The sequence below is a fragment of the Triticum aestivum genome, chromosome 3D, assembly GCF_018294505.1.
Source record: "Triticum aestivum cultivar Chinese Spring chromosome 3D, IWGSC CS RefSeq v2.1, whole genome shotgun sequence".
Lineage (NCBI taxonomy): Eukaryota > Viridiplantae > Streptophyta > Magnoliopsida > Poales > Poaceae > Triticum > Triticum aestivum.
The window spans coordinates 38355798-38367150 of record NC_057802.1 but is presented as its reverse complement, the minus strand read 5'-3'; the positions used below and the strand labels follow the sequence as shown (position 1 = coordinate 38367150).

The following is an 11353-nucleotide window of genomic DNA, read 5'->3' as shown; positions in this document are numbered from 1 at the left end:
TCTTATACTCAGTGATGCCGCTGGAGTTGATGGACTCACTTATCTTCCAAGTCTTCCGCTGTTATCGTTATTAGATGGCCTTAAGCCATGTTTATCAAACTTAATCTCTTTGGAGATATTCGATGTAATAAGTGTGTGATTGCTACTCTGTTATAAATCCTCCATTTGTACTGTGCGTGTCAGCATTACTGATCCAGGGACGACACTGGTGCACAGCAGCACAGACCATTTGAGGTCTGGTCGCTACAGTGCCTCGCGTGTGTTCGCCATCCTGACGTGGTTGTCCCGCGTGTGTTCGCCATTCACCACTCAAGATCTACTGTCCAGTTTCTGAAATTTGTTAGTCGCAACAAATCAAAGCAGAGGAAATTCTTCTAAACTTCTCCAACTGTCTGTATATAGTAGTATGTGACACTGAGAAAGTTTCAGGAAAAACAGAAATCTGAAAATAAGCGAGATGATTAACTAGATTCATTAATCAAATCCAAAACGACCGGCAAATATACTGGACACGAATATATTAACAAGAACACGATTCGATGACACCGAACAAGCACGATAATTTATTCGTGAACAATATTGGTTCACTTCACCAAGTGACAGGTTTCCTACTTGTAGCCACTGCTTGTGCTGCTGCTACACACTAACCAACCATCTGTACCATGAGCTTGACAACATCGCGAAAGACGCCTTTTCTGAGCACTCATTTTGCGGATCTGATGAGCTCCTCGCTGAACTCCCAGAGTTGCTTCGCCAAGACGTCGCTCTTCGCATGCTTGCTCGTCTTCTCCTCGTTGCAGTCGGCAAAGTATTTGCCTGTCACACCCTTCAGCTGAGGGTTGAGCCCTACGTAGCAAGTAGTTGCCGCTCCCTGCAAGGTAAAAACACAAAGTTCTTTGTAAGGAAGATGCCGTGTCATTCTTAGGATTAGGAATTTTTTCAAAGCCAGGAATAGATAAGAACCTGGGGTACATTCTTCCAGAACAAGTAGGTGACAACTTGAATTGCCTCTGCAAATGAAAACAGAATAAATAAATTATAACGCCGTGGGGACATATAAAGCTTGACATTTAAGAATCATATTCATTCACAAGGAAAAATGAGCATGAGAGCTTACTCATGAGAGCAAAGGAATGCCTCATCAAATTGGTCATGATCAATCCAGGATGAACGCAATTAACTGTGATGTTAGCTCCTTCCTCCTGTGTAAGTACAGCACATTATTCATGGTGCATCAGAATTTAATACCTACTACAACTTAGGTCAATAAGTCTAATAAAAAAATCAGTGTCCTAGCTGAGAGCTACTAAAAGGCTAAACCGTTGCGTTATTATGGTGATGATAACTGATAACAGTTTTAGCAATACAAATCAAGATAAGCAAGGGTATGAGAACCTAGGTAATATCTAGGCAGTTCATGAAGATCTTAAGTTATTATTTCGAAGTTTGCTCCTGATGATGAATAAAATGAAGAGAAAAGACCACAAAATTGGAGAAAAATGATACCTTGAGCCGCCTGGAGAGCTCTTTCGCGTGCAGTATGTTTGCAAGCTTAGATTGTCCATAGGCCATTTTATCATTGTATCTGCCAATGAAAAAAAATACATTATTAGCAGTTGAATCGATATTAGATTTTCTTCTAAATAACCATAAGAACACATACATTTTCTTGTCATTGAGCTGATCAAACAGAATCCCCTTTGGATATGTATGGAGGTGGGCAACTGATGACAAGTTCACAATGCGACCCTCAATACCCGTAGACTTGGCAGTAGTTTTCATGTTATCAAGGAGAAGGTTGGTCAGTAGGAAGTGACCTGATTGATCATTGGAGTGAAAGGGAAAACTATTAGTATCAGGATATCCACCATTGATTCCGTCTATTTCAAGTATTGCTGGCAGTTAGAGACTAACCAAGATGATTTGTGGCAAACTGCATCTCCACTTCGTCTTCAGACAGTTGGAAAGGACAGAACATCACACCTGCATTATTTCTGCAGAACAGAAAGAATTTGGACGGCTTGGTTCAGTGAAGCGTAGGCAGTGCTGGAATAGACTAGCAGTGATATACAGCTACCCTAAATTGAAATTTGATGTGACGCAGCAATGTATATATCAAAGGTAAGCAGGAATGATAAGAGATGAAGGGATTACATCAAGATGTTTAGAGGAAGATTCATGGAGTTGAACTGGTCAGCGAAGGCCCTGACAGACTTGAGGGAGCTAAGGTCAAGCTTCAGAACATCGACACGGGCTAGTGGGTGTATCTCCATGATGCGCTTCCTTGCCTCTGATGCCTCTGTGTTTCTCGCAGCAATGATGACATGGGCTCCTCTCAGGGCAAAGACTCTCGAGGTCTCTAGACCAATGCCACTAGATCCACCTGAAAGATATCAGAATTGCGGTTTTCAGTAAAAGACATGAATAGATCTTGGAGACACGATATAAAAAGGGATTGACTATGTGAAAACTCAAAAAGATTGAGTTTATCACAGGCTTGGTTGCAATATACTGACTGCATTAGTAAATACCCATAACAAATTATCGCAAGTGTGCATAAGCATAACCCACACCCATGCTTTACGAATAAGCAATATTGACACGACCCAAAACGGTTCCTCTAATTGTTCCAACACATACTAATGGAAGCTCTTGCATTCCTTAGAAGTCCCTATGTCCTGAACTTATTATTGTTGTAAAAAACTTCTAGAAAAAGTAGCTGTAAAAACAATAGCAGAAAAGCTCCCATCAATATTACCAGACTTAGTTTTCAATGAATGTGAAAACTGTAGTCTAACAACCAACCTTAGAGATGTTGATAATTTTGAATTTTTCAAGTAAACACTGGAGCTTCAAAATCCTAGTGCGATGAAAAGGATAGAAGAAGATTGTCATCTAACTGGAAAGATCTTGTCACCACAGCATATAATAACTCCTGCTGTAGTCTAACAACCAACCAGATTTTTTTTAGTGTTTTTGATAATTTGACTTTTCAAGTAAACATCGGAGCATCAAAATAGTAGTGCAGTGAAAAGGATAGAAGAAGATTGTCAGCTAACTGAAAGGATCGTGTCACTGCAGCATATAATCACTCTTGCTGTAGACTTGTAACAACCAACTAGCAAAAGGGACAAAAATGACCCGTTTCTGCTAATTTCTACTTTTCAAGTAAACATCGGAGCTTGAAAACCATAATGCAAGAATAGGATAGAAGGAGATTGCCATCTAACTGAAAGGATCTTTGTCACTGCAGCACAACATCACTCTTACGATTAACTAAAGCACATAAAAGAGAGATAAAAATAACAAAAAGTACTGCGTTCCTTCCTAATCACTATCTGTAAATTTGGTCACATCATGATTGTCTGCACTACTACTTAAGGCAAGAGAAAGCTTGGATCCATGTGAAAACAAAATATTCATCTGAACAAAAGCAGCTAGGGATATTTGATTGGTTCTAGTGAAGAGGAGAGCTGGCAGAAAACACCAACCAATTCAGGATTCATTCAAGGCCACACAAAACAGTCCCCAAAAGACAGGACCCAGAAATCCAGGCTCCATGCTCTCATGCTCCACATAAAAAGGAGGAACTATCCAACTTGTTCATATCAAGAGTTTGGAGAAATATAAGCAACAGCGCCCTTGCAATTGTTTGAAGAACAGATCACCGTAACGTAAGCCACAGTTCAGATTAAGAACAGAGCATAAATCTGAACAAAGGCTAGTGCTGGTGTACGAAAAACAGTTGTGACAACAGATGTTCAGAAGTTTAGTACTTCAGTACATACCCCCAAACAAAAAAATCCCGGTCATAAACCCACTTCCCAACTGCTTGTCTACAGAGCACAAAGAAGAGAGCAAGTATAAAATATTCAGAAAGGTTGCACACGAATCTAACCGACAGCATCACAGAGACCATCTGAGCATTGCACCATGAACAAAGCCAGCTAATTTGATTCACTGGTGCACAGTTAGCACACCCGTCAGGCTTCTAGCTGGTACCAGTAGCGATGCTCCTGTTCTTGTGCTGACAGCGACGCATAACCAGCAGTCAGATTCAGGGCGCGTGTGCCCGAACAGGAAAGAGATCGTGACCACATATGAGTGCATGATATGGCGGCCAATAAGGTGGTGTCCCCATCGCACAGCCAAGAAGATGAGAGCGAACATGTCAGGTGGCACTGCGAGCGCCATTGGTGATCTGGCGGCGCAGGAGCTAGCAGAGGAGGAATCTGGCAGGTTGGGTGGGGGTGGGGTTGTGGTGGGTACCTGTGACGAGGACGGTGAGGCCGGCGGCGGAGATGCCCTCGGTGACCTGCTCCGCCGTGGAGCCCGACCCGAACCCGCTGGCGCCCGGCTTGCCGGTGATGAGGGACAGGATGCCCATCTTGTTCTTGGGCCGACTCCTGAAACTGCGGAACAGAATGTGAGCCCCCAATCAAGAAGAAGAAGAAGGAGAAGAAGCAGAGGAATCTTGGCGAACTCACCTGGACGGACCTGGACGGATTAGGCGATGGCGAGATTGGTTCCGGTGATGCGCGACGGAAGGGAGGAGGGAGGGAGGAGGCAGGCGTGCAGGAGCGGGCGCAGGGGAGGAGGTTATTTATGGCCGCGGGGAGCGGTAGCAGCAGTTTGGTTGGGGAGTAGGCGGTCGGGCAGGCTACCGGCCGGAACGCAAACTCTCGAGTGAATCCGGCCGGGCCGGGACTCTACTATTCCGATGGAACAGGTTTCCTCTCTGGATTCCTTCTTCTTGCACGGGAAGAATATGCATGTGTGTGGTCTCTGGCACTGGACAAAAAATCGCATCTTCTTTTCCTAGGAGGAATCTGAAATCCAGAGGAGAAGAGTCCACAGTCCACACGTGTTGATCAACTGCTGCATTTTTGCTTTGACATGAATAAGACTCTATTCTCAGATAGTTGACATATACTCCCTCCGTTCCTAAATATAAGTCTTTGCAGAGATTCCACTATGAACCACATACGGATGTATATAGATGCGTTTTAAGTATAGATTCATCCATTTTGCTCCGTATGTAGTCCATCTAGTAGAATCTCTACAAAGACTTACATTTAGGAACGGAGGGAGTAGTTTACAAATAATCGGGAAATAAAGTCAGGGATCGAGCTCTCTCAAAAATCAAAGGATTTGTTGGTGTAAGAATAGTGTACTGTGTTTGCCTCTCAACAGCTACCGTGCAACGGTGTTGATCTACTGATGTAGTTGCATCTTGCGACTAGATATCACTGTTCTCGCGTAGAAGAATCATAGGATGCAGGACATGTTTGCGTGCGCTCTGTCTAATAGTGATTGCTGAAAATGTCGGCTGCGAGACATAGAGGGATACACAATGTATGCGTTGAACTGCCTCCAGGGCCTTTCTTGATGGAAGCCGCCACCCGCAACCAGTGAAAGACTAGATGGTGCACACTATCTCCATGGCAATAAGGTGGCACACATATTACTGTGTGTGTGCTTTGCTTATGTGGCGAATTGATCATGGATTGCATGAGTTGGAGATGGTGCCCTAACATGTAGGGGCATCCAAATAGACTGCTTTCCGGTGCCACTCATTCCCAATAATTATTCTAGACCAACCTATGTAGAAGGTATTTGGTTTCTCTTGCAATGCAAGCCATGAGAATGCTTGGTCGGTTGTAACTTTCTAACTATATGTTAGTTTGCATCGTGCGCGCATCTCTAGTTATATATAGGTGAGAAGAGATGTGACAAATAAATGCATAAAGGCTTATATATTCTCTCCTTCCTGTCTTTGAATGAGGAGTAGGTGAGCACAAACTAAGATATGATCTTCTGACAACAATGAATATGGGAGCAGTGCATGACACATCCCATGTTATATATCTTATTAATCAAAGAAAAAGCACTACCCACAATCACCATTCTCATATCAAGGATTTGCATTGTTCTTCACCTCCCTTGCCTCATGACGAAGCTAGTTGTGCTAATGACTGAAACACGCATGCTTGCATGTTTCCAAAAATCATGTAAACCAGATGGGTCCTAAGTGGATGGAAACTTTTCTCCAAAATAGAGTAAATATGATTCCTTAGGGAGTTAGGGACAATTCCTATGATCCAAGTGTGCATTAGTCCAGGTACAAATGATTCCATAAGCATTTAGTGGCCAGGATCCTATGATTCAAATGGTTATATAGGAAAAGTTCCTACACAATGAAATCCTCTAAGAAAATTATAAAGTTCCTTCAATCCAAATAGGTCATGAGAATTCCGTTTCTATGAATCAAACGATCCACATAGAATAATTCCCATGGATTCAAATTCTTCAAATATCATGCACTATTCCTTTGAATCAAAACATGCCACAAATCGAACGTATTAGGAGTACTGCAAAATGGGTAATCAAATGTAGTTGTACTACAAAAAAGAAGGGACCACGACAGGTCATGTGCGATCATTGTCGCTTCATGTTAAACAAGATTTTAACACACGGGAATAAGGAAACATACGATTTCTCAACATGCCAGAGTGGATGAAAATTTTCCTTGAAATCTAGCACAAATGACAAAAAATCTCCTGTACCTTATGATCATATAATTTAAACTACCGACATGTATTTTTTTCTTAAGGATGAAAATTCTCAAAAAAAACCTTGAAAAGTTATTTGAATCGAAGAGGGCCCGTATCCGATGATCCCACAAGCTAGGTGTCATTTCTCATTGACAACCCACATACAACAATTCTCCGTGGAGCTTCCATATGCAATGAGTACTTGGATGTAGTCAGGCCAATGCATTTGTAACAACATACATGAGAGCACCGTCCTTGCATGTACACCCGAAGAATATGTATGTGGTCTCTACTGGATAAAGAATCACATCTTCTTTTCCTTTTGGAATGATAGAGAAAAAAAATCTTAATTCATGAAAGAATCGGAGATCGAGAGGAGAGGAGTCCAGAGTCCACACACGTTGATCAACCTTTGTAATCAGAGCTTGCGACCAGGTACTACTATTTTTTCATACAATAATCAGGCACATATAAATTAGCCAAAAAATAATTGTTTGATACACCGCGTGGAAGACAAATGATGCAGGATATGTGTGTGCGCATGTTGAGTGCGAAACATAGAAGGATCCACAATGGATGCGCAGAACAACATCCAGTGTCTTTCTTGATGGCACCTGTCACTCGCAACCAGTGAAAACCTTGATGATCCACATGAACTGCATGGTAGTAAGGTATCATGGATAATGCAATGAAGATGCTTGGCATATATCATGAGTTGATTATGGATTCCTGGATATGGAGCTTTTGCACTACAAGTTAGCCGCATCCTAAGACCTAAGAGACTATTTTCTGACGCCGCTTATTCTCAACATTTATTCTAGACCAACCTATGTAGAATGTCTTCGGTTTATCTTGCAATGTAAACCATGAAAATGCTGGTCGGTTGTAAATTTCTCCCTAACTATATGTTTTCTTTCACCGTGCTCACATCTCTAGTTATATATAGGTGAGAAGAGATGTGCTCAACAAAAGGCATATGTATTTTCTTCCTCTTGTCTCTGAAGAGGAGTAGGTGAGCACAAATTAATATATGATCTTCTGACAATGATGAATACGAGAGCGGCACATGAGACATTACATGTGATCTTAATTGAAGAAAAATCAGTACCCTGATACTTTCATAATAACATCACTGTTTTCAGTTCAAGGGCTTGTGTTGTTCATCACCTTTCTTGCCTCGCGACCAAGCTTGTTGCACTAATAACTAAAACATGCATGCACATTTCCAAAAATCTTCCAAATCGAATGAGTCATGAGTGGACGGAAACTTTCCTCCAAAATAGAATACAAATGATTCCTTAGAGACAATTCCTGATATCCAAATGTGCATTAGTTTGGGTACAAATGATTGTATAAGAATGTAGTGACCCGGATGCTATGATCCGCATGGTTATATAGGAGAAATTCCTACAGAATGAAATCCTCCAAATCAGATCCATCCTCAAGCACTAGTAGAAAACTAGTCGTCAACCCGTGCACCTGCACGGGCTAGCGATTTTGAAAACAAACTAATTTGAGTTTCGCAATATTTGTTCAAATCCAACTCCATGTAAACAAACATCAAAACACGGTGTCCAGTTTTCCTTTGGAGCCAAGTGACATTCAAAGCATACCCTTGGATAGTACTGAACAAACAAAGAGGCATCTCAGTATATGATGAAGTACACCTATCCATGAACAACCTCCCATCAGACATTGCAATGGATATTATTATTATGGGCTGCTGGGGTATTTGGATGAGTAGAAATGATAAAATCTTCAGAATGGCAACACCCACTCTTGATACATGGAAATATTATCTGAAAGAGGGACTCGAGCTCAGAGCCAAAGCATCCAAGGCAGAAAAGATCAAACTTTGGAGAGAACAGAACACCTACTTTAATCATGTTGTTCCCTAGAGCAGGAATTGGCTGAATAATTTTACATTCTTTTGTATGTGTACTGTTTTAATTAATGAAAATATACCGTAGAACAATTGTTCTACGGTTTCGGTTCAAAATAAATAAATAGTAACAATGCTTGTCACATGGATCAAAACACATACATACAAATGTTAATCTATGGCTTGACAGGTTTTAAGTGGAACCCACTTGTACTTCCATTACATAATGTGTAACAATATAATCAATTTCCGAGGTATGCCATATTATTAAATTATATATTCATAAACATGTACAGAATCCTCACGTTTTTTAGTGGAGTACTGAATCTACTTGATGGAAGATGATCGACCTAGCTAACAGACGACTTTCCCCTTATTATTATTTCTTTCCAACCAAGCCAATATGGAATGGCGTATAGAAAGAGGAAACACCCACTTGATTTCAAGAAATCTGAAAATGGTTGCTCTAGTTTTATGAGAACATATTTTTAATGATTTAACAGAGGATTGAATAATAATAATTGGTTTATCCTGCAAGTGCGCAAAGGCTTTGTTTGTACATAAATGAAACCCCAAGGCCCAATCAATACACATATTTACAACTCGGAAAAAATACACATATTTGGAAGCTTCACGGGAAATGGTGTGCAACTTTTTTGGTGAAAATTATATATTCATAAGTTTGTTGTAGAATGAAGTACAATGCCATAAGTGTTTTTGGTATCTTTCACGGCATTGTACTTCTCTGAAAATATATCAATTTGAGAATATACCGTTCAGTAGTCTCTTTGGTAAAAGTAAGAACATTATTGTAATTTTGGTGGCACTAAATTTTCAAAATCCCTATAGGCCCCATTGTGCTTCTTTTGATTGGTTATCTACTTATATGTGATGTGTACATGCCAACAGTGAAGTACAGATTTCATTACCATTTTATAAGGGCTTCTAGTTGCAGCATTTACTTATATACTGGATAGAGTGATAGGGGCACGGTATGCACATATGTTTTATGTCTCCTTTTTCCCTTCGACGTAAGATCCTGGTTTAAGCAAAAAGTAACATACAACAATGTGCTAATTAGTTGTGTGTTCATAAGCATAATTTATAAATTTAGGGACACATGTTTAGTTCAGGGGTTATGCTTTTTAGCACAACATTCTAACATGTGTATTTGTGACTGAAGAAAAGTGTAAAACTGGCAAAATGGTTGCTCAGCACTTACAATGCGGAGAGCCAGAAGGAGCGGCGGATCTAAATATTTTAAGAATAGATGTAGAGACCTGTTCATAGTTTCTGAAGCTGGAGAAATTGTATTGAGAAAGGTATGCACTGACCTTGGTTATAGCAGCGTATGAATTCTTCAGTCAAGTATCAATACTTTTAAGTAATATACAAAAACATGGAATTGACACATGCGTGAGCTTTGAAAAGGTACATCTTCTATGCCACATATAATTACGCAACCTGGGCCACATATAATTATGCCACATCTTCTATGCCACATATTATTACGCAACCTAGGTTTTCCACAGTATCTAGACATGTCTGAAATCAAAGAACGCACATAATCAAAATCCCCCAAAACGAAACCCTAGGCTGCACTTGCTTATTAGGGACCAAGTCTCAAATTCCAGGAGACACAACATAACAATGCCAAAAAACGAAAACCTACTCTGTCGTTGCTCCTTGCATACCTGCAATTAGTGACGTAGTTCCTCAACTCTGCAGCTTCACAAACATTGGCGGATGTCCGATCTAGTAAAAACTTGATCTGATTGTCTTCTCCTACTATGTCCTTGCTCCGTGCATATCTGTAATTAGCCTGACGTAGTTCCTCAACTCTGCAGCTTCACGAACATTGGCGGTTGTCGGATCTAATACCGACTTGATCCGATGCATCGTCTTCTCCACCACATGTCCCCATTGTCTATGGTGGATTGATGTTTGGTCGGGCCATGCACTACAAAAAAAAGACACACCCGTGACATTTTGGGCTGAAAGAAATTTTTTTCCGTCATACATATGACACTTCTATGACGATAATTGTGACAAAACTCGGTATCATCATAGATGTGATGGGCTCCTACTTTTATGACAAAAAATCATGACAGAAAATGGGCTTTTCGTCCTGGGCGGGCCGGAGACGCAGCTGCATGACATTCTTTGGGCCGTCCATGACTGAAAAAACCGTGGTAGAAGCGAGGGCGAGGAAAATTTCGGGGAGTTCCCGGTTACGGTGGGAGGTCGGGGGCCGAGCGATGCGCGTTTCTCTCGTACACGTACACGCGTGTGTGCGAGGCGTTGGCTCTAACTGAACCCGAGCGAGGCGTTGGGCTCTAACTGAACCCGAGTGATTGCACTACAGGCCACGCGTTACTGAACCCGGGCGATCGATCGATGACTGTTAACTGAATCCGATCGAGCGATTCCTTCACTACTACTGCTAACTTAAGCCGATCGATGCTGCATCTGGATGAATAGTGAGCGTTGCTGGGGGGTTTGGATGAACAGTTCCCGGTGGGGGTGGATGAACAGGACCCCGATCGATCGAGCCGGTTGGGGCTGGATGAACAGGACCCCGTGGAGGGCAGGATGAACAGGACCACCCCGTGGAGGGCAAAATGAACTGTAGACGGTGGAGGGCTGGATGAACAGTAGCCCGTGGAGGGGTGGTTGAACAGGAGCCCGTGGAGAGGGCTGGTTGAACAGTAGCCGGTGGAGTAGCGCGTGGTGGAGGCTGGATGAATAGGAGCCCGTGGATGAACAGTCGCAGGTGGAGGCTGGAGGAGGTCGACGGTGGATGAACAGTAGCCCGTGGAGGCGGGAGGGGGTCGACGGTGGAGATGAACAGTGTCCTGTGGAGTCCCGTTTTGCGGTACGCCACACCCCTCCCGATGAACAGGACCCCCGTTTCGAC

The 11353-nt window shown here is 42.0% G+C and overlaps 1 protein-coding gene across 4 annotated transcripts; it reads right to left on the bottom strand.

Annotated features, from left to right (window-relative positions):
* Positions 1-443: 443 nt before the first annotated feature.
* LOC123077179 (short-chain dehydrogenase TIC 32 B, chloroplastic) lies at positions 444-4783 on the bottom strand. 4 transcript variants are annotated; one of them, XM_044499394.1, is made up of 9 exons: positions 4488-4783; positions 4270-4412; positions 2155-2383; positions 1915-1994; positions 1664-1817; positions 1507-1585; positions 1118-1202; positions 964-1010; positions 444-871 (listed from the first exon to the last, which is right to left on the bottom strand). In XM_044499394.1, exons 2-9 carry the CDS (start codon positions 4385-4387, stop codon positions 704-706), a joined length of 960 nt encoding a protein of 319 aa, XP_044355329.1. In that variant the 5' UTR covers positions 4388-4412; positions 4488-4783; the 3' UTR covers positions 444-703. The 4 variants fall into 4 exon arrangements, with proteins under 4 accessions (XP_044355329.1, XP_044355327.1, XP_044355328.1 ...); XM_044499392.1 differs by having other exon boundaries at positions 1507-1817; XM_044499393.1 differs by having other exon boundaries at positions 1507-1817; positions 4498-4727.
* Positions 4784-11353: the final 6570 nt, after the last annotated feature.